Source organism: Drosophila nasuta, chromosome 3 (genome assembly GCF_023558535.2).
Source record: "Drosophila nasuta strain 15112-1781.00 chromosome 3, ASM2355853v1, whole genome shotgun sequence".
Lineage (NCBI taxonomy): Eukaryota > Metazoa > Arthropoda > Insecta > Diptera > Drosophilidae > Drosophila > Drosophila nasuta.
The window spans coordinates 46,352,370-46,376,139 of NC_083457.1; the positions used below are offsets into that span (position 1 = coordinate 46,352,370).

The 23,770-nt window shown below is 36.4% G+C and overlaps 2 protein-coding genes and 3 non-coding genes across 6 annotated transcripts in view; 4 read left to right on the top strand and 1 right to left on the bottom strand.

Moving 5' to 3' along the window:
• Positions 1–9,720, bottom strand: part of LOC132793566 (NAD(+) hydrolase sarm1) — a 45,832-nt gene extending 36,112 nt beyond the window's left edge. Inside the window, exons 1-2 of one of the 2 annotated variants that reach the window (XM_060803542.1) lie at positions 9,050–9,720; positions 8,848–8,984 (exon numbers count right to left, since the gene is read on the bottom strand). In XM_060803542.1, coding sequence (XP_060659525.1) covers positions 8,848–8,984; positions 9,050–9,626 — 714 coding nt within the window. In that variant the 5' untranslated portion in view covers positions 9,627–9,720. The remainder of the gene's footprint in view (positions 1–8,847; positions 8,985–9,049) is intronic. The other variant, XM_060803543.1, reaches the window with a different exon arrangement.
• A 2,927-nt stretch (positions 9,721–12,647) lies between these two features.
• On the top strand, positions 12,648–13,667 carry LOC132793130 (uncharacterized). Its single transcript, XM_060802810.1, has one exon. It carries the CDS (start codon positions 12,729–12,731, stop codon positions 13,584–13,586), a length of 858 nt encoding a protein of 285 aa, XP_060658793.1. The 5' UTR covers positions 12,648–12,728; the 3' UTR covers positions 13,587–13,667.
• A 121-nt stretch (positions 13,668–13,788) lies between these two features.
• Trnal-cag (transfer RNA leucine (anticodon CAG)) lies at positions 13,789–13,871 on the top strand. Its single transcript has one exon. It is a non-coding gene; the product is annotated as a tRNA-Leu (tRNA).
• A 3,170-nt stretch (positions 13,872–17,041) lies between these two features.
• On the top strand, positions 17,042–17,124 carry Trnal-cag (transfer RNA leucine (anticodon CAG)). Its single transcript has one exon. It is a non-coding gene; the product is annotated as a tRNA-Leu (tRNA).
• A 3,847-nt stretch (positions 17,125–20,971) lies between these two features.
• Trnal-cag (transfer RNA leucine (anticodon CAG)) lies at positions 20,972–21,054 on the top strand. Its single transcript has one exon. It is a non-coding gene; the product is annotated as a tRNA-Leu (tRNA).
• The last annotated feature ends 2,716 nt before the right edge of the window (positions 21,055–23,770 follow it).

Below are 23,770 nucleotides of genomic sequence, written 5' to 3' on the forward strand. Positions count from 1 at the left end.
TCACAGTCAATCACACACTTAACTAAAGTTTTTTTTTACATGTGTTTGTATTATTTTTACACGCGTTTTAATTTGCTCTGTTGTATTTTCAAAAATTATCCACACACAAAAAAGGGATTGAATGAACTTTGAAGTTGCTTTTGCTTTTGCAAGTGAGCAAAAAGAAGAGACATTGGCATAAACAACTCGCATTAGTTTATTTATTATGCGCATTTGGTTTTTGCGCTTAAAAGATAAATAAACAAATTGGTTAATAACACATTTTGTTGACTGGCAGACTGGCAAACGGACATTCTCAGGTTCAGGTTGATTCAATGATTGAATTGAATTGAACATAACGAGAGACACGTGCATTGTATTATTTTGTTTTTGTTTTAGTTTTTGCGGTTAATTCTTAATTACGTGTATGTTTTTGTTTAATAAACATTTCAATTGCGATCGCGTTGAAATGAGCTGAAAAATCTTTAATGTTTCCTGGAAATTCAAAAGTATTTCGGAAATTTCGATGTTTGTGTATATTTGCAACTTGTGCATTGTTCAACACAACCAAAAAGTATTCAAATATTGAAACACAAAATTTGTTTATGCGTTTGGTTTAGATTACAAGGCAGCTCTGTGCGTTTACCATGAACCGCATTTGGTGGCGCCACCCACACACACACACACACACACATAGAGAAGTAATTTGGACAGCTGTATCTGTATCTGTCAGATACAAAATGTTGTTGAACTAAGGCAAGCGAGAGAAGGTCAATTGATAGCGTGGCCAATGCGTTTTATTCGCTCGCCTTTAATTGAGTTATAGGAAGCACACACACACACACTCTCGGATATATTATACGCTGTATTATTAATAATAATCAGCAATAATTATACAATTTGTTGTGCAATTTGGCCGAGAGAATAAACACTACCTGACTGACAGACCGACTGACGACAGAAAGCCACAAGACAATTTATCATCTACTTTTTTGTACTACATAAATCTGTTTTTTGCTGTATCTTTCAGATACTTTCGTTTTTAAGCCAAAATGAGGCCAGCAGCAGCAGCAGCAGCATCCGCTTTTGAAGAATTAGTCACAAATGTGTCAGCAGCTCTTTCAGCCAATTAGCTATTTGGACAAACGATTAGCATGAACAAATGGCTCGTCTTAAGATCCGCCCAATTTAGGTGAAGCTTCCCAATTCCCATTCCGATTCATCCTGATCTAAGCGCTGATTCATCGTGTGTGGAAAATGTGTCTTCAATTACGCGGCCGCGAATTTAGTAAGTACGTTTTGTATCTTGTATCTGATATCTTGTATCTGGTGCGCTGCCTCATGAATGAATGAATGAATGAATGTTGTGTGTGTGTGGCATGACTTTCGCCTAACTCGCATGACTCATAATTGTGAATACTTGTGTATCAAGTCAAGCCAATCACAGCGCCATGTGCATCTCAAAAGGTTTTGCATTGTCGTTTGGTGACTCACACGCTTTCTGGGGCTTTCTCAGTGTCTGAGAATCTAACAGAACCAGTCACATTGGCGTCGGTTTTCCAGAGGGCCCAAGGCGCATAACTCAAAATGCCGTGAGAGAGTTTTTTAAGTGTCTGTTTTTGTTTTTTGTGTTTTTTTTTTTGGGCGTCCGTCGCGCATGCGCCAATGATTGTCATTATCATCAAGCGTCATTCGTTTTGGTATTTTGGTATTTCGGTCGCATTTCATTTGAGTTTTTCATGCGTAATTGATTTTTATGCACATCCCAGAGAGAGAGAGAGGGAAAGAGAAACCCTTTTGGGAGATTTAAATGCAAAGCGTGTTAAACACGTTTTCACATTTGATTTATTTCGTTTGGACTTGGAATTGGGTCATTCGACTTTGAAGCGCGCTGAGCTTCCAGAAATACAACTTTGTACAATTCTTTAGATTAGATTCAATGCGGACAATTTAATTTGAAAATAGAAGGGAATGTAGCGCTGTGATTGATAAACAGACACTCCAATTGTAATTTATAGATTGCTTAACAAGTTCCCCCCAAAAAAAAGCATTTGACATACAAAAGCATTTCATGCTGATGATGATAGCTCTAACAATAGTAACTAAATGCGTCTAAACTGGTCGCAACTTGATATGGATTTATAGCATATTAGCTACTTTGGCTTTGTCATTACAATATTTATTACCATCTCATCGGCAGCTCATTAATTTCCCAGTTCTAATACCGTTTCAATGACTAAGCCTCAGCTTATCAGCGCAAAAGATCTTCATCGTCGACACCTTCCGAGTTTGCCTGAACAGCATCCGCCTTTACAACGTTTTGTCATAATTTCCGACATGCTAATGACAACAACTCTGAATCTGAATCTGACTCTGACTCAGACTCCCCCAAAAATTAAAAACCAAACGACCTTATCAACAATTGCCACTGTCCCTGAACTTCTCAACTACATCACATGTCAAGTATTTTATGGTCAACGAAAAAGCGCAGAGCAGCAACAGCTTATTGTTTTAGCATTAGAAATAATGATAGAACCCAGAAAACCAGAAGCCAAATGACATAATTGTCATTATACGCTCTATACACTAACTGAAGGTATTACAACTAGAAGACTTTGAAGATAAAATGCATTTAAAAGTATAAGAATTACATTTTAAGAACTTGCAAACAAATTTAGAGTTTTGGAGTGAATAAAAATTCATGGAACAAGAATCTTTAATCAACATTGAAGGAGTAAATAAAACCCATAAAAGATTTCAAAGTTCTTAAAACTAAAATACAAAAATGTAATATACGAACATTTGTATCTTCAAATGACATAATTGTCATTATACGCTCTATACACTAACTGAAGGTATTACAACTAGAAGTCTATAGAGATAAATACTTTATACAAAATTTATTATTATGATGCAAAAAGTAGAAAGGAAATCTTCAGTTTGAGAGCATTTCTATCCCTAAAAAAGTGTTTAAAACATGATTTCAATCTTCAATCATTTTGAGATTAAATAAATTACTTAAGGTAAAAGATTACTACGTACTAAAATATTCTTTAGACAATATTTTAAATAAATCGCATAAAAGATGTTCTACTGACTCATTAAAAATATTGAATATGAAAACTTTGGGATCTTAAAAACGTTTTGAAACCAGTTTTCAATTTAAATAAGTTTTTGAAATAAACTTTCCAAACTGCAATTAAAATGTTGCTTTAAGTTCGAAAGTACATCCAATCTTGCTTTAATTTCAAAAAGTTTAGAATTTTGAAATTAATTTAAAAGTTTACACATATTCGGTGTTGTATTTTGTTAATTAATGATACGATAATATTTTTCTTGACTTTAGCATTTGAGAGTTACTTTCATTCTTTCCCAAAACACTTTTTAAATAACTGCTACTGGAGATAATTTAGTATATTTTGTACTCTATGGTATATTTTGAATGAAATTGTATATCGATATACCAAAATTTTTTATAACTGTTGTTCGGCATATTCAAAATAATACTGCCTTATTCATGTCTTAGTATTTCTTCGGTATATTCAAAATAATACTGCACTGTTTTGTTTTTATAGACATTAAGCATGCTCTAATGTAACTTTCTTATTCTTTTTTGCACTTTAAATTCACTTCCACCTTTGTCTAGTGAGAGCATTTAGCATTCGACTATCTCAACTTCGCTGCATTCTTTTATGTGTTACTGCGATTGTTTGGATTGTTGTTTTTCCGTTTTTGTGTTTTGTTTTTTCGTTAGTCTTTTGTTATTGTTATTATTGTTTTGTGCTGTTGCTGTTGCTTTTGGCACATTAAATACCACAGCTGTAAATACCACAGCGAGACGAATTTGTAATTGAAATGGTAATTGAAATTAAAATTGTGGCAAACGCCCCCGCTCAGGAAGCGGGTAACTCGGTTCTACGATTAAAGATGACCTCGTCGAGCGACTAAAACCGAGTGGAGCTCAAACTTACCTTGACAGTGGGCAGTTGTGCATTGACCTTCATGGTTGTCTTGGGATTGGGCAACGTTTGTGACTCGAATGGAGTTGATTGCGGAGACGGAGCTTTCACTAGTTGCTCGTATTGTTGTTCGATGGTTGAGATGCCGCAACTTGGCGTCGACTTTTTGTTATCTTTGGAGACACAACTCGATAAAGATAAACGTCGAGCGCTGCCAAAGCGAAAAGTGCCACCGAAAGCAGCTCCTGATTTCCTTCTGCTCGATTTATTGTTGCTGGAAGTGGTTTGCGATTGTTGTTGCTGTGCTTGCTTTGGATCGTTGTTGATATGCAATGTTGTTGTTGTTGTTGTCTTTTTACACCACAAGCCACTCAAACGATTGCCCATGCTACAGCGATTATGATAACGTTTTTATTACACTAAACGATCGAAATTTGAAGAGCAGACAGCGCAATTTCACATTCTCAACAAACTGAACAATTAATCAAAAATATTCTATCTATATTTTGTGTTTTATTATCGTGGAAGAAAGTTGGGAACGGCACGAAACGGAACGAAACGAGGGAAGCGAGAACGAGAACCGGCGCGCATCTCAATTCGCCAAATACTGAGAATGGAATTCTTTCAAAAAACCACACAAAACACCAAAAACGTTGTTGTCAGTTTTATAAGCAGCATGTGTGTGTATTTGTATCTGTATCTGTGCTTGTCTGTGTTTGTATCTGTGTGTTGTTTGTGGTGTGTGCGTCGCTTTATTATGCCCGAAAAACACGGCGTCATCAGTGTGCGTTATGTGTTATACGTCGTATTTCGTTGTGTTCTGTTTTTTTTTGTGGTTAGTTGTGTGTATTTCAACAGTTCTCGAAGCGCTAACTTCCTTTTGCCCGAACATTTGTTGGCGTACTAATCGATTTTTTGTTGTGCCTCAGCAACGATGACTCTCTCTCTCTCTCGCTCTGAGTAGAAGTTCGTATATATTCAGTAGCAGCAAACAGCAGTACTCATTAATATACCCAGACCTGACTATACATACTAATATATATATACACACTATACACTATAGTTTAATGTTGCTTTGGCACCTCGACTTCTACCTGCACCTTCCATCCCATCCCATCCCATGCCATCCATTCATTCGCGTATTCGAGTCGAGTATAATCTCCAGCTAACGACAGCGACAAGAACCACTCACGCTCACGTTTTCTGTGTGATGAAGAGCTTGTCAAATAGTTTTCAAAAAACGAAGCGACTGCATAGGGAGTGATCTGCTAGTGAATACCCTAACCGATCCTCAGCCAATGCTTAGAGTAGAGAGAATAGAATAGGGTATAAGTTCTAGGTAAATAATATGAGTTCCCTCTTCAGCAAGTTATCCAAACTATTCAAAATACGATAAATGAAAGTTGCAATACTATTAAATTCTAAAGTAGTTAACCAAAACTAATGATGAAGTGTTGTTTCATATTTTATAAAAACATATATAACATACAACATAAAAACCATAAGGTTATCCAATATCCAACATTCAGTTGCGGTCAAAATAAAACTTATGAGCTATAGCTCTTCTTAAAATATTTGGATAAAAAGAAAAAAGGAAGTTTTGTTTCATTTTTTAATATAGAACCCAACATATCAGGAAAACAATGATTCTTTGATATTAGCTTTTAAAGTTATTGTTAAAACAGAGTGTGGACAAAAGTTCTAACCTAAGGAATGAATAAATTTATTAAAAATACATATATATAGAAATGATGAAAATATCTATTGCAACTGAATTAAAAGTGATCCAATAACAATCCATAGAAATTCAAAAATGTATATTCACAGTTTTTAATTTGATATTTTGGTGAATTTATTCCAACTTTACATTAGTCTTTTCTTAAGTTTAAACTTCATTAAGTTCACACAAAATATTTGTCTTCTACTTATTTTCATAGAAATTTAAAAAATGTATTTTCAGATTATTTTGATTCAAATTAAAATTGTTATTTAACAATTAAAAGTTTGCAATTTTGCCAAATCAATTTTAGAATTGTGTTAGTTTCACTTTAAGTGCAATAACTCTTAGGTTTGGAGATCGATTTTAATCAGAATATTACATCTAAAAGCTTATTTAATTTTTTTTAGGTGTTTAGTGTTAGTCTTATTATTTACTTAGAGTTTAGTGAAATATCTAAAAGTCCATGCTACCCGCTTCCCTTAGAACTACTGCCGGATACAATAAACTAAGCACAAGGTGTAAAAAAGCGTGTTTAGTTTGCGTTGAAGTGGCAGCCGAATGCTCTACAGTTAAGAATAGGTAGTATACACATCTATTTCCTTTGTGAAGATTTTGCTGATATAAAACTCGAAGCTCCCCCATTGAAATGATTGACTAAAAAGTGTTGATATCAATTGCATTGTCAGCACCAAATGGGTCATCGAGCCTAAACTTTTAATTGAAATGTTAGCTGATAATCATTTCATCAGCCTAACGTAATCACTTGGTTTAAACTGACTCACAACTGACAATCGATATGGTCGAACAATCAGTCACAATTCGCCAGATATATAATACTAAATAAACCAGCTGATCAAACCGATCAAACAGATCAGCGTAGCGCAAAGCACGAGCCAAAGCAAAAGCAAAGCAAAGCAAAGTAAATAAAAAATCAAAACACAAGTCAAATCGAGTGGCGATTATTCATATACCCATAACGTGCATAAGTATGTACAATACTATATGCCAATAACTGGCCGTTAACTAATTTACCTGGCACATCGTTATTCGTATTCGCTGTTCGAACAGAGTCGAGAGTCTAGAGTCTCGTTGTTGTGCCTGCTTCGTCGTTCACCGCGCCCCCTTTTATATTCAAATCTTGCTAAATATTATTTATTAATTAAGTTGACGCTATTTTCTACCTATTTACTGCCGCTTGCCGCTAAAATATGGCCAACCAGTCTCGTCTCACTTCTGGGAGTGTCCACCAACCTTTCTCCCCCGCTCCCTACCTCCCTCCCCTTGCCCTCTGGAGAGTCGCGTGAGCTGCGAAAGCTGACCAGAAAAGACGTTTATTTGTGTTTGCAAAGCATTTCGCTGTGGGTCAACAGCGTATGCAAAATCACAGATAAGAGAGCAAACAGAATGTTTGTGAGAGAGACAGAGAGAGAGATAGAGAGAATACCGCTCAAAGAGAGCGAACGCTACGTGACGTGAGCGAAAGAGTGTTACAACTTACATGAAGTGACCCTAGGGCATAACTCTATAAATAACTATTAGGCATTGTTTGTGGGTGTTTCTCATTAGAGTTGAGAGACGGAGCTGGTTCAAGGAACGAAAAGTGCTAAACGGAACGAACCGGAGGAACACGGAATGGAACTAGAGAAATACTAATTTAATAAAGTAAATAGAGTAATAGAAATAATGCGAAATGGAATTCATTGCACTATGTTAGGAGACAACAATAGATATATTTATTTGAACTTGAATTGGTACTAAGAATGTTCATTCGATTATTTTAAAAAAGAAAGCTTAAAAAACAGAAAGAACCTTGAAGACTCGAAATGAAAGAAAACTAAATTAACTAATAGGAATAATGTAAGAATGTACGAATGTGAAATAATATATGGGTAATTCCAAAACGAAATTTGTAAACTGAAACAATTTTGAAAATAAGAAAAGTTTATTTTTATAGCTCTAGATAAGTACTTTAATTAGAGCTAAGAATGGTTTTGTTTTCTGTTGTGATAATTGCAAAAATTAACCAATTCGTACGCAAAACCAAAAAATTAACGAAATTATATATTTTGTCCTAAAATCAATCTTAGCTCTAAATATAGTGCTTATCTAGAGCTTTAAGAATAACATTCACTTATTTCAAAAATTGTTTCAGTTTATGTTATTTTCACTGCAGTGCACTGTAAAAAGTCTCGCACGGGACAAATTCCGCCATGGAATTACCCATATATCTTTTTTTCTTTGTTTTATGGTAATACTCGTGGCATTTTAAGTAACCAATCGATCTTAGTAACCAATCGATGATTCAAACACAGATTCAAACAAAAACGAAACGAACATACAGATCATGAAATAGAATAACTATATAATAAAACAAATATAACATTATGAACTGCATTCATGTGAAATCCCTACATTTTAATTATATCATTTTAATTTTCTTTGGGATACATTTGATTAGAAGTGTAACATGGAAGTGTAAAATGGAACAAGCCTTGGGAATACGGAATGAAACTATTTTAGATTTATTCGATAAAGCAAATAAAACAAAAAGAAACCATACAATTTTGAAAGACATTGCATATAAAATGTGAAATTTTGCGATAACTTTAAAAAAATTAATGATTTTAAGAGTATGAAAACGATGATTGAAAGAACAAAGTTTACAGAACGAAGCAAACATTCGGAACCTAAAATGGAACCATGTTCAATTACTTAAAGAAATCTAATAACCAAACAAATATTCGTTTATGAAATACTTTAGGGAATTTATAAAGCGTAATGAATTATTGTTTTTGTGATTTAGAGCTAACACTTGATTTTTTCCAGAAACACAATTTGTTCATAGAGTATGCTATCGATAGAACGAACTAGGCTAAAAATTCATATATGTACATCCATACACAACAATAGAGTGGATACGGATATGTACAGATATGAGCATAGAATTTTATAAAGTATTTGTGAATTTTATAAAGTATAGTGACATTCTTAAATCTACGAGTAACCACTGAATTTCTTTTGTTTCGAAAGACTTTGTCTTCATTTTAAGTTAGGGGTTGGTTTATATTCATGTTCAATATCATAGATTTAGATCTTCTTGTAAGTAAATTTACCTTTATATTGCCTCACTATTTATTGATCAACTTAGGTAAAATATTATAGAATTTTTATAACAAATGAGGTACTCACATTTCCGTAGCTTCTCATGCTGTTGGGACTGAGGCTGAAGAGTCTGCCCAGCTGATGATGATGAGTTGGAGAACCGTTGCTATTCGCTGGCGAGATGGCAGTGCTGATGTCCGTGAACAGCGGCGAATGCGAGTGATCTAAAAGAGAGAAAAATAACGTTAAGTTAACAAAGAAAATCTCTGAGTATAACTCAAGGACTCACCTGCCAGCTCCAATGCAGGAGACATGTCCTTGGCAAAGGCGAACAGGTCGTTGTTGTTGCGAATGTCCGAGGAGTTGAGTGTGAGACTCGGTTTGCGGACGCCTAGAAAACTAGATGAGGCCGAAGAGCAGGCGCTGCTCTGACCGCCATTGCTCGTTGATCCATTGTAGAAGAGAGGCGTGCCACTCGGGGGCGTCACATTGGGCAACTTATGCGACTCCAAAGGCGATGCTGATTTGGGTATAAAACTGTTTTCGCCACTCGAATTACAGTTGCTGTTGTTGCCTGAAACTGAAGTGTGTCGCTTCAAGAGGGGAGCGGGAGGCAGTTGAGAAGGGGACTGGCGATAAATGTTGCTGGTCTGCGCATGTGGCAGCGAAACCGAGTCACCCTGTTGCTTCGGTATCGCCAGACGCAGAGTTTGCCTCGCTGCTAGCCTACGTGCAGGCGCAAATTTATTTGCTGCCTGTGTGGAATTATTATTGCTGTTGCTGTTGTTGTTGCTGTTGTTGTTGCTGCTGTTGTTGCTGCTGTGGTGAGCTTGCGCCGCTGTGCTAACGAGCTGTGGTGAATTCATTTTGTTTACGATCGCGTGCGACGAACGAGAGCGAGTGAGAACACGCGGCGTATGCGCAATTTTTCTTCTTCTGTGTCTGTTTATCAATGAATTCGTGTTTGCTATATGCTTTTGTTTGTTGTTGCCGCTTCATTCAGCGCCGCACTGCAGTTGCACAATTACATAAACAGATGAAAAAAAAACGGAAAACAAAAATAAACACAACAAAATTAAAAAGAGATACGGTGAGAGAGAAAGGCAAACTTTTTAAATGTTGAGCAAACAAAAAATAAAACAAAAATTGTGTGTGCTGTGAGAAGTTCTGCAAGTCGAATATTCTGGTTGTTGCACCTTGGGACGTGCCCCTGATGCGCGTCCTCAGCGCCTCTGTGTGACCCACTTTGCCACTTTGCCACAGAAATGCAGCCAACACCTTTTCGGTTAAATATTTCTTTTGGCACGCTTAATTTATTGTTACTGCTGACTTGTTGTTTTGCTGTTCTTTTGTCTTTTTTTTTTTTTTTTTATTGTCGTGGCTCCGTTGTGAACTTGAGCTTTACGTGGTCGGCTTTAATTTGGATGCCGACATTAAGACTGAGACACTCCGAACTCAGACTGCGACTCTGTCTCAGTATTTTTTTGTTTTTCTGGCACTGAGAAATCGCGTCGCGTTGCTCAATTTTCGTGACTTGCGTGGGAGCTGCCATAATAGTCCATATGCCATTTAATGGCGTGTTTAATCTGTAATATATATATGTATTGCATATATATACACAGATATAATACACAGAAAAAGACAGCCACGAAAAATGTATCCATTTTAGTTTAAATTGCACACGCTAAATACTTGGAAACGTAAAATGAATCTTATTGCCGCCGCCAGTTATTCAGTGTTCATATATATATGTATGTAAAAGTGCGTCGGTTGATCGGATCTGAGAACTGAGAGAACTGAGAACTGAGACTCGAAATAGACCTTGAACTCTGTCGTAAAGGGTTGCGCTAAGGTCGCGAAGCATCTGTCTGAATCTCAATCTTAAATTAAGAGTTACAGCTGCTGAGAATCAACCTCAAGTTTTGACTGTAAATTAATGTATAAAAAATTATTTAAATTTCTTTGATTTTAAATGCATTTCAGTTGTCAATCTGCAGTTGATTTAAATCAGTTTGATTGTCAATTCTGTGACTGCAGTTGCAGTCAAGTTGTCACTGCAATTGGCTGACTTGTCAGATTGATGCTCTGATTAAGTGTCAACAAATTTGGAATTGAGAACCCAACAAAAAGTATAGCAAACAATGAATTGTAATAAATGTTTTACGGAGTTTATTAACCAAAAGCCTATCAACTTTTTATACCAAATATCTATAGGGTAGAGTATAATGAAGAAGAAGGAAACATCTCCGAAACATATTCGTTGCTTTGGCTTTCAGTTTATAGTATATTTTGTAATCTATGGTATATTTTCAAAGTTGTACTATATCAATATACCAAATACAACATTTGGTATATTTTTAGTATTTTTAGTATATTAATTTGGTATATTTTAAAATTAATACCGGGTAATAACGGATATCTCACAGCCGAGCACACTCGACTATAGCTTTCTTACTTGTTTAAATCGTTTGGTGAGCAAAAATTTATAAGTTCAATAATTGAATAGAAATTCAGTAGAAGTTATTAAATGATTTGCCATAAATATTTTACGGCGTTGATTTACGTAAGGGTTTTATGCGACGAACATATAATGATTAGTTTAAAATATTTGAAAAAGCTATAGCAAAAGCTGATAAATTAAATTTATAAAATAAAATAATGTACCAAACTAAATATATGGAGTTTGTTAAATTAGTTTTATTGCTTTTTAAAATACACCAAATTTTAATTATTTAATTGTTCAAGAATTTCATTTTTTTTTAAATTAGAGTTAGTAAAATATAAAAATTTTATCAAATTATTTTCTATAAAATTCATTATTATATTCATTGTTCTTCAAATGCTTAATTTTGAACATGTCTAATCGATTAATAACAACTATAGCATTTATTTCGCCACAATTATTTCACTTTAACTGCATCTGAATTAGCTTTATTGATTTTCAAATACCCTAATATTCAAATGTTTTATCTAATATTAAAATGTATTATGGTGAATTAGTTGTATTACTCTTGGAATGCCTCAAATTTGAATTATTTATTCAGTAACAAGTAGATTTAGTTTACCCTTTCAATTATTTCACGTTAACTGCAACTGTTTCGCTTAAATTTGCATGTTAATTTTGTAGGTGCAGTTTCAATATTTCGCTATGCAAATTGGTAACAAATTGACAGCGTTGTAAACTGAAACTGAAACTTTGACAACTACAAATAAAATCTAAAATTACAAATTGAAATCGAAAACATAACTAAAGACAGCGATCTCTGTTTCAATTTGAATTGCAGTTGTGGTTTCAATTAATCCATTGAGATTGACAACTAATCAGCAAGTTGTGTGTGTGATTGAATGTCAAACACTTGTTGTACACACACACTTACACACACACACATAGAATTGATGGACAGTGTCAGATTTGAGTGTCAAAAGTGACACGAGACATGGCTTGACACATTTGCTTATAGAGATTCTAATGAGTTTGCAATTCTTTTCTCAAACTGCACATAGCTGAATTTGCATAGCTGAAAAGTTGAAAAGACTGAAAACTCTGTAAAAAGAGAAGGCGAATGAAAAGCCGTCGGCCTTTGGCGGCAAATGCCTTTGCCTTTAACAGAGTTTTAGCTACATTTTTGTTGCATATTTGCACACGGATTTACAATAAATTGCAATTATGCAAATGAGAGAGGCAGCTCAAAGCGAACTAACTTTTAAGAACCGGCTTGAAAAAAATCTTCGCAAAATGCCAAACATTAATCACTGAGATTACTTGGGCACCATTTAGCAATTATGCTTATTGACGGGGCGTGTCAATTGGCCAGATGATTAAACGATTTCGAATCGAATCGATGTGTTTTGTTTCGTTAGGTTTCGATTTGTCTGTCCTGTTTCTAGTTTTGGGTCAAGTTCACAAAAAGCTGAGCAGGCTTTTCGCTTTTGGCATTTTGCTTTTTAGACGCTTCTCAGGCAGCGACATGAACGAGGAGACGCTCGACATACAGCGTCTCATGTCGTTCCAGACACTTGTGGATACGGATAAGCAGCTCTGTTTAGACAACTACAGTCAAGAGCGGATGGACGAGAAGCATCGCATGAATAAGTACTTCAAACGCAGCGAATACATAGCGAAACAATATCGTTGCGATCCGGCGGATAATGAATGCTTTCTCGCCTTCGATGTATACCCGGTTAATAACAAATACTGCGCGGTAATCTTCAGTCTGTGCGGCATCTCTTCACACTTTTTCTACGTGCTCTACTGGAGTGTGATCGAAGAGTCGCGACTGGAGGAACCGGAGAAATTCATTTGTGATCTTTTGGCCCACATATTCATCTCTGAAATACCCAAGCTGAAGAAGTTCTTGGTGAAGTTTGCTCTCTGCCGCAATTCGGTGATCAATGAGCGTGTGATCAAGTTGTTTGCTGAATCGAAAAAAACAGCAAAGTTGTACAACACTTTTCCGTTCATCTGTGAGCCGTTGGATTTGCGGCATCATCAGTTGCACGATCCGTATACGCAACATGCCTGGATGGAGATATTGCAGGGCAACATCGAGCAGACAACGGTGCGTGAGATCTTCTCGAAGTATCGGGAAATCGCCATCGAAAAAGGCAACACAATTCTTCAGCAGTTTGTCGAGCAATTCTTTTACTTAGCACGCGACTTGCTCGACAGCAGATTTCAGATAAATCTTCGACTGTGTACCATGGAGCGCATGGATAACTTTGAGCGCATCATAAGGGCGCACATGAAGGATTACACGGATAAGGTTTTGTCGCGTATGTTTGTCTTCGACCTGATAAGAGCTCTAATCCATATTTATGGCTTCTGAGAAGCAACTATTTTGTATATATAATCGATTTGGCATTCAAATTTTTTGTATATACCTAAATTCAATGAGTTTACATCAGCATTTTTTCATCTTTTCTTTTTATTGATTTGAATAAATATGTAAACATCAATTCGTCAGCATTCTGCTCGTTTTGTGTGCGTGGCCAGTTTCTTATGGCGACTTTGGCACTCGCTACTCAACTGTCAGGATGGCCGAGTGGTCTAAGGCGCTGCGTTCAGGTCGCAGTCTACTCTGTAGGCGTGGGTTCGAATCCCACTTCTGACAAGAACTTTTTTTTACATTTTTTAATTTTTATTGCGATTGTTTTATGTTGATTTTATTGTACATTCGACATTTGCAATTAGCCAAGAGTCGCGCTGTTCCTTAACCTGCATCACACATAGCGCACATAAAAATCTAAGCACTTAACGGCCGCCAATAAAAAAGCACACACACAAATCTTATCTCTTAAACGTTGTTCAGACTTTGCGAGAGGGAAAAGTGGCATTAAAATGCATTAAACGTGCTACTAAGGTTTTTATCTGTGTGCGTTAACAAAGTGATTTATCAATTTGCCTGACCATGGCGTGGCAGAGTTCACACGTGCCACATTTTGGCAGTAGGAAAGAATACGACGACTAAAGTGTCTGTACTGATATCTGAACTTCACTTTTCGATTTAACCTGTTTTTACTGCTTGTTCAGATAGTAATATTCAACCATTACTAATAAAAGTAAACAAAACACATTAATGTAAAAAAAAAATAGCTCAGACCTTGTACGACAAATGCTTTAATTCGATTCCAATTTCAATTCTGTTGACGCAGTTGCAAGTCAAGCATAATAATTTAATAATAACAGAACTGACCCAACCAAATGGCATTGAGCCCGTGCCCTGAAAATCGAAATCGCAATCCCAACTGTGTCAACTCTTTGTTTATAAACAAATGCCACAAGATATTGCAATAGTATTTCCCTTTGTTTTCTTTTTTTTTTTGCTGCACTTGACAAATAGAGAAAGAAACGGTGTCACATTTCACATTATATCATTATACCTCTATAGTACACCTTCTTGATTTGATCTTTGATCTTGTGTGATCTCGAATGATATTTGAAGCTCGCAAAGTGCACAAATGAAATATGAAATTGAAATTGAATTGAAAATTGCGTGCGCAATTGTTTGCTAGACTTGAGAGTTTGACCTATTTCAACGATTATAAAATTAATAACACTTATCAAGCGGAGAGCTCGAGAGAGTGAGAATTGCAATTTTCTCTGGGCGGAAAAACTGATTGCAAAGTCGCAAATTGAATTTGTGTTTATACTACGAATACGGCGATTAAGATTGAGGCAAAAGTTCAATGGCAAATGCGGAACATTTTTGCGGCATGTCAAAACATTTCATGCCATTTGGTTTTTTCCCCTCAGATAAACAAACAATTAAATTAGTTTGAAATGCGCATGCATACTCGAATTATAGCGGAAAATACTCTCGCACATTCATCTATAAATAATCCAACAAAATACGATTTTTGATGTCGATGTCGGTGTCGGCATCAAGTCAAAGCGTTTCCCTTTGACTGTGCAAAACAATGCTGCGTCTCTATTCGTTTTAACTTAATACAATTATAAGATGTATCGATTGTGCATTAAATTGACGCTGAAATTGAAAATGAAATTGAAAGCATAAGGAATATATTCTCTTATACACGGTAGAGTGAGCTTCGTGAACTTGTTTCTTACCCACATAAATCAAATGAAAATGTCGCCAAGTGTCGAGAAACTCATTAAAATATCTTTGCAAAGACAACAAAAGCCAACAAAGTATCCCACAGTGTCTATCTACACAGAGAGAAAAATGTCTAGCTGTTGATTTAAGATTTTTTCCTAAAAATCTTATTTCAAAATGGTTCTTTTTAAAACCGAAAAAAATCTTAAATAAGATTGTTTCAACCTAAAAAACTAACTTCAAGATTTTTCTTTATAAGATCGAAAATTTTATCAAGATTTTTTTCAATCTTAAATCAAGATTTTTTCAATCTTAAAAAAAACAATCTTGAAGTAAGATTTTTACGTTGAAACAATCATAAATCAAGATTTGCATTTTAAGATGATAAACATCTTATTTAAAGATTATAATCTTGATTCGAAAATGTTTTATTATAGATTGAAAAGTAGATTGCAAATCTAAATTTAAGATTATTTGATTTAAAAATTTGGCTTGGTTTAATTTTAAAGATTTTTCAATTTTTCAAAGAAGAGTCTAATCTTCAATTAAGACTGTTTCATCTTCACATTTGAGTTATTATCAATCTTATATCAAGTATTCAATCTATAAATAATCTAGAACGTTTTATCTTGATTTAGGACTTTGCCATCTTAATTCAATTTAAAGGCATTTCCATTGAAAACTATATTATAATCTTATACAAAGAATGTATTATCTTCGCGATTTAGATTTTGTGTTCTTGATTCAATTTTAAGATTTTTCCTAGAAACAAAATTATAATCTGTAATTTTCATATTGATCAATCTAGATTTTATGCAGATTTTCGAGCTTGATTTAAGAATTATTCTTCTTGGTTCAACTTTGACATACAAACAAATTTGATTCAATATTTTATTCTTGTTTTTATTACGTTTATTCTTTCTGTGTATATACCATAAATAATATAATCATATACTCGAACACAGTTGAGTAAAAAATAAATCACAAAATACAACAAAAGACTGCCGCCTCTAATGAGAGAGGATCGAAAGAGCGTTAAGTCTTCAAGTGACACGCCCACAGCTGAAGAAAAACCGCAGTATTAGCGCCCTGATTTTTGTTGTAGAATGCGGGTTGACCCCATTTTCAAACTGGCCGCTGATTTCGGAACTCTTTTTTGGAAGCTTACTAAGCTTTACTTTATTTTACATGGTTCTGTGTGGCTCTGTGACTAATCTCTTGTGGGGCTTGTTATTGTTATTGTTTTTATTTAATGACGATTGTGGCCTGAAGGCGCAGCCCATAACGGGCAGAGATAAGATTTATCTAAAAAGGGGAAATAACGCTGCCGTCCGTCGTCTGGCAATTAGTCGGCATTTGTACACAAGCAGCAGATCGAATCAGTTTAATTTGCAATTATTATGCCATAAAATTGCAGTTAACGTATTTATTTTAATACCGCTGCAGGCCAACCTCCAAGCAATAGCGATACTAACTGCCCATTAGTTGAATAATTTGTAATGTAGCCCATAAATTGTTGGCAAATTAACAACAACGCAAAAGTTCTAGCAGCACAAAGTGCACAGCAAATAAATGGGAAAAGTCGAAACTAAAATCCCTTAACCGGAATAAAGATTTTGTGGTTGCCATAAACTTGTTATTTATAGCATGCTGTAAATCTAACAGCGAACATTAACAGCATAACAGCTGAGGGCACAAAAGCGGCTTTTGCTCACAGAGCAACAACTGTCAGGATGGCCGAGTGGTCTAAGGCGCTGCGTTCAGGTCGCAGTCTACTCTGTAGGCGTGGGTTCGAATCCCACTTCTGACAAGACTTTTTTTTTGTACTTTTTTAGATTTATTTTGCTTTTTTCTACAATTGATTTACATTAATCCGACTGAATATTAAAAAATACAAGTTGCTTAAAACACATACACACATTTTAATGGACGGCATGTGTTTTTTCGTAATAAGGCTGTGCTGGTTTCCTGGGTGTGGGGGTGTGTGGGTGTCGTCTGTTTGACTGATGGAAAACAGCAGGCATTGACTGGAAGATTCACGTAGTTGCTGTTTTTATTCGCTAATCGCCCTCACACACACAGTTGTGCGCTGTTTTTTTTCTGATTTTCGTACGAAAATGAAAACTTTGATTGGGAAATAACCAAAATAATAATTAATAATACAATTTAATTACGCCGTCTTATTTATGTTTGTTCATTTATCTGCCGCCCTATTCGACTTTTATGTTGATTTTTATGCGCATCTCGCACACTGATGTGCAATTAAACAAAAGCCAGACGATCAACACAATGTATACGAAACGGAGACGGAGGCGATACTTTGTGTTTTTGCTTTGTAAATATGTGTATAGAGAGATGGAATCATATTTGTCTTGGTGAAATTAGTTCGTAATTTCAATGTGCAACTCACTGAAAACGTAACTCATGCGCCTCACATAATCACAGGGAACTGTGCTTGCCGCCCCGATGATAAGCAACGGAAGCTGTGGTTGGAGACGCTGGAGACGCAGCTAGTACAATATGGATGTGGATGTGGATGTGGATGTGGATGTGGGATGTGGTTGTGGATGTTCAATCTCGGATGCTACTGACGTCTGATGACTGTCGGCTGTTTGTTATTTGCTGTTTGCTGTTGTTTGACTGACTGACTGACTGCCTGCTTGCCTGCTTTGCCTTGCTTACTTGTTGTTGTTGTTGTTGTTGGGGTCTTTCTCGAAATTCCTTCGAGTCAATCAACCCGTCAGTTGTGGCGCTTATTGTTGTTGCTTTTGTTATTGTTGTGGTTGTTCTTTCTGCGTGCTTTTAGCTTTGCTTTCTGACCAAGCGACTGACTGTGTTCACTGCTCACTTTTCGGTCATATATTTTGGACGTCGCGTCCGTTGTATTTATAGACACATGGAACACACACTACACTACACACACACACGAAATTTGAACGTAAAGATTTCGTAATTGCATAGCACAAGAATCGCGGGGGGAAATGCGTTTTGCCAAGTGACAACAAATAATAAATGTGGTAACAATATGGCACTTGACTCAATTGGGGATTGTCAAGGGAATCAAATTGTTAGGTACAATATTATTATTATTATATTTTTTGCGCGATAAGCCAAGTGAAGCCCCCCCTAAAAAACAAACTACACTACACACGTAGTTCTCGATACGCGTAACAAAACAAATCAAACGCACCTCGACCAGCTGTAACTTTCCGTTAATACGAAATTTTCGAACCGACGCGTTGCGCTTTTTTGCTGTTGACTGCAGCGACGCAGTGGCGCAGTCGAAGGCAAAACAACAGCAGCGTCAAACGCAAAGCAGATCGCACGCTCAATAAGATTCGTTCCAACGAGAGAGCGGCTCTCTTTGCGCTGACGTCACAGCGTAACAGCTGTTGTGCACTGCAAGCACAGCGCAATTGTGACGTCACGCACAGCTCTAGTGCGTAACCTGCACAGCAGAACGAAGCTTGACAAAGATCGCAAGAGAGCGAAAGCGACGACGCCGCAGCGGCAGCAGCAGCGAGAGTGAGAACGACAGCGAGAATGAGAGAGGGCGCAAAAGCAGCGGCGTTGTTGTTGCTGTTCGCTCTGTGTGGTGCGCCGTAAAGTTTTGTTTTTATTTCTCGTGTCTTTTTATTTGTCTTGGCTTCTTCACTTCACTCACACACACACAAACACAAGTAAACTGACAGCGTCAATCCCGCATGCGTGGGCAGCACACACACACACACATAGAGAGAGCTTTGGCTTCGGCTTTAGCTGCACGTGCAGCGCGCCAACTCTCAAAGCAAAACCATAAACAAAACAACGCCAATAACAACAACACGGACAACAACAAAACAAAATTGCATGGCTAATTAAATTTCTATTAGCCAAGCAGCAAAAAAAGCAGTGTTTAAACATGTTTTCAAATTGATTTCAGCTCGCTTTCTTCGGAGCTGTCGCTGAGACATTACGTATACGCCCCCATAATCCACACATACAAGAATATGTATGTTTGTGTGTAGAGCAGACTTATGAATTATTATTGCGGCTAAAAAACAATGAAACCTGTTAATTAACTTTGTACAAATTTGGCATAAAATGTCGCGACAACAACAATTAATGATTAATGTTCGCTGTGGTCAAAGTGTCTTCCCAATTGTCTGGCAGTCTGTTTTGAACTTGAAAGCGAGCATTGACTCCGAACCAAGAGGAAGTCGAATGGAGTTTTTCCTTTTGGGCCAACTCACAACTTCAGCTATCCATCTAACTTGTCACTGCTCTTGTTGACCCACTTAACTGGCCATTGTTATGCTAATTTACAAGCTGGTTGCCTGGCTGCACCCACTGCGGTTGCAGTAGTAAGTAAAATAAAGTCAAGTCAAGTAGTTGCTGCCACACCCCGTTGCTGTTCCATATATTTGATTCATATTTATACACATTGTGTCCAACTGACAGTAGCAAACACACACAAATTTTGATTGATGACTTTTGATTGACATTCGGGCAATTTGCTAATTTTACGACTGCAACAGAATAGAACACAACATAAAAAAATGGGTCACTTGAGTTCTCCTAGAACTATGCGTCTACCATTAATCATAATTTGAATTTATGCTCAAGCACACAAGCACAATTGTTGCTGTTGAGGTACTTCATGATGTTTGGTCTGCAAAATAAACATGGATAAATAACGCAAACTAAACTGGAAACTCGTATGCATTGGAAAATTTTATGCGTAAAGTTTAATTAACTTTAGCTGTCAGGTCAGCCAACTGATTAACATATATAAATGCCTATCAAATGTCTACAATCAAGCTATAAAAATGAAAATATCACTTGAACACTGTGAACTGAACGCAAAGCAACGTTCGCTTCGCTTCAAAGTCAAAGTGGAGCAGCAGCAGCAGCAACAGTCGAAGCTAATTGAAATGCATTGAAAGTGCGTGTGACCAAGCAACAAGTGGCAACAACCACAACAACAACAACAACTCCGTTACAAGTTGCAGCTGGTGGTGCGTGTGAAATGTCAACAGCGTTTGGCCATTGGGGAGCAATTTGGCTGCAGGCCAGTTGACATTTCGTTCAACTAACTTAATTATTTTGCATGCCTCATTGAAACTTCAACTGAACTCAACAGTGGGTGGGCAGTAGTTGTTGTTGTTGTTGTTGTTGTTGCTGTTACTGCTGTTGCATAACTAATCGAAATAAATATAAAAAGTGACAGTTGCCAATCTGCGGACTTACTCAGTTTGATGTATGATTTTGACCTCATTTCGATTACCTTTTATTATTATTATCAGCTCGATGTTGCTGCGTTGCATCGCTGCATGTTTCATGCCACAAACATAATTGTACAAAATTTAAGCCTTGTTATTGCTGCCTTTGTTGTTGCCTGTTGTCTGTTGTCTGTTCAACACACCTTTCCATGACGCGACGACGAGTGCAATTTGTCTTTGCCTGCAGGCGCCACATGCAATATTTCATTCTCAATCCCATTCACGTAGCGCGTAGGCTGCCCAAGTTCAAAGAGTTAAGTGTGATTGGGTAACACATGTAATACATGGCGTATACTCAACACAAAAAGCCAACAAAAATACTTTTGCACTGGGAAGAGAGAGGCACACGTTGAACACATTGAATGCCATTGGTAATTGAACAGCACTCGACCAAGAGTCAGGATGGCCGAGTGGTCTAAGGCGCTGCGTTCAGGTCGCAGTCTACTCTGTAGGCGTGGGTTCGAATCCCACTTCTGACAAGAACTTTTTTTCGCTTTTTTTGTGCACAATTTAAATTTTATGCTATTTTTAAATAATTTGGAACATTTTATTGGAAAAGTTATGAATCTACCAAAAGTAAACCTGCATTTTTATTATTTAGGTCATTAACATTAAACCGAAATCAATGAATGAAAGAAAGCTACCCATGTTCAATACAACCATAATCTACAAACATACCAAAAATATGACGCAAAAATACTGAAACATATTGAAGAAATGCTTAAGAAGGATAATTTTGGTAAGTAGGCGTTTTTTTCCATACAAAAGTATTTCTTAAGTAAATTCCACAATTTTCATCTGATCGCAACCAAGTTTTCAGGTATTTTAAATACTATATTATTGTCATTATTTTATACACCAAAAATCGCTCTAGCTTTAAAATTACACTTGTTATTCGATTTTCGGAAGTGGGCGTGGCAAAATTTTGAAACAAAACTGATCGGTGTGGAAATATTACAAATGATGGAACAAAAATCAAAGCTCTATCTTTTACAGCCTCTGAGATCCAGTGTTTCATACGCACAGACAGACAGACGGACAGACAGCCTATGACAGACAGACAGGCAGACAGACCGACAGACGGACAGACAGACAGACAGACAGATAGACAGAAAGACAGACGGACGGACAGACAGACAGGCTATGACAGATATGGCTATATCGCCTAGACTATTGACGCTGATTATGAATATAGTTTGGAAATGAATCCTGCTGCCGGTTAAAAACATTTCCTGGATGTACAAAGTTATAATACCCCATAGAGCGTATAAAAAGTAAGAAACATAGTTGAAAACATTTATTATTTTCAAAAAGACCTCAAACGATTTAAAATATTATTGCTCTGCATGCAAGTTATTTAGATTATCCCAAATCGCATTTAGATCAGTTGATCGCCGCTGCAATTGCTTCAATTGCACTTGTTAACTGTGAGCGCCGTTGGCGCCATTAAGAATTACAAGTAAATCAATTTATGTGCGCCTTAATTGTCAATATTCTAATCACATAATCTGAGGCGGCCAAACCGTTTCGCCTTCAAGCATTGAGTCAAACATTAAGACCACACACACAACTCACAACACACATTGAATGAGTGCTCCAATGATGATTATTATCGCAGTCTGGCATCGTCTTAGGCACTTCAAGTCTTCAACGAATCATTCAGTCAATCAAACTGGAGAAACCGCTGACTTGTTCAATTTCAATTGCAACTGCAGCAGTAGTTGAGTTGCTCTTGAGGATAAGACGAGTATTTTCAGACATTGGCATGATCATTAAAACTTGATGCGTAGGCCTGACTTGCCCTATTTGTAATTATACTTGATCATTAGCGGCAATCAGACGCATAAAACCCGGCATTCCCAAGTTGTATTTTTTTCTATTTTTTATAGTCAAAAGTTTACGACAATTTTACATCATTTAATATTGGAGCCTATAAAAATTAAAAACCCTCAACTACTACTATTAAGATAATTTAATGGCCCCAAGGCGTGAAGCATTGAGCCGTTGAACAATTGACAACTGACTCTGCGGCTGCTTAGCAAAAACTGTTTACACAATTTAAATTGACATGTGAGTGAAGAGAAAAAAAAAACGAAGATGCATTATTATGAATGATGTGAGACAAGACAAACGCCTTATCTGCCACCAACTGCATTTTTCTTTTTTGCAAACGTCTTTTTCGCCTTCATTATACAAGAATATTTCAACTATTGAAATTTATGGCATCCACAAGTTTTCAATTGATTGGCTTTTAAATAGCAAATTAAACGTGCTTTCAGCAAATTATTATTAATGCTCAAAAGAGCTGCAGTCACTCACTTCTACCCCATCGATGTTGCATAGCTACCTTTTTACTTATAACACCTGTTGGTTGTTTATGCAAAGCTTTTAACACTTTTAATTAAATTTTGAATGGAAAACTGTCAAATAGTCGCTGCAATTTATGGCAGGTAATTAAGATACGAAAAATGATTATTTAAATGCAATGCACATTCAAATTCTGTGAATAGTATTTATAGTTTATCATTGAAATGCGAAATTATGCATTTTAAATTCCCATCCAATAGATTTTGTCTCAAATTTCACTCGAATAGCTTTTCAAAAGCTTCGAGCGCCTTTATTTAACAGGCCATAAAAGCTTTTTGTAACGAAGCGATTTAAATTATGATCTCGTACCACGAAAAAAGCTTTTGGCCATTGAAGACCACCCTCGGCACTGCGGCGCTCTCTCTTTTGTAGGTGAGCGAAAAAGCTTCGTCTCTGGTAAGTGAGAAAGCGCACAAGCGCTCAGAAACCAAGCTTACAAAAAACGAAAAAACGAGCCGCGAGCTTTTCGAAGAGCGGCAAAAAGCGTTGCGTCGACCTGCTTTCAGCTTTCAATACGTTTTTTACATTATACTTGAAATGACGCAGGCGAAACTTTTGGCAGTCTTTGAGATACCATGACGTAGCTTGGACAGAACGTAATCAAAGTAAGGCACACACACACACACACATACACAGACACAGTGTTTAAAGTTAAAGGCAAAGTGAAAATACAACAACAGCAAGAGTAAGAACAATAACTATAACTGGAATTACATTTTAAACTGCAACGGCAAAAGAAGCAATTGAATTTTAAACGCCTGGCAATAGCGACGTTGTGAAAGCTCTTGAAGAATTCAAGAAATAAAGACACATAAAGAGCGTTGATAA

Bases quoted from the DNA above. Each gene is read 5' to 3' on its own strand.
- LOC132793130 (XM_060802810.1), top strand. From the start codon at position 12,729: ATGAACGAGGAGACGCTCGACATACAGCGTCTCATGTCGTTCCAGACA.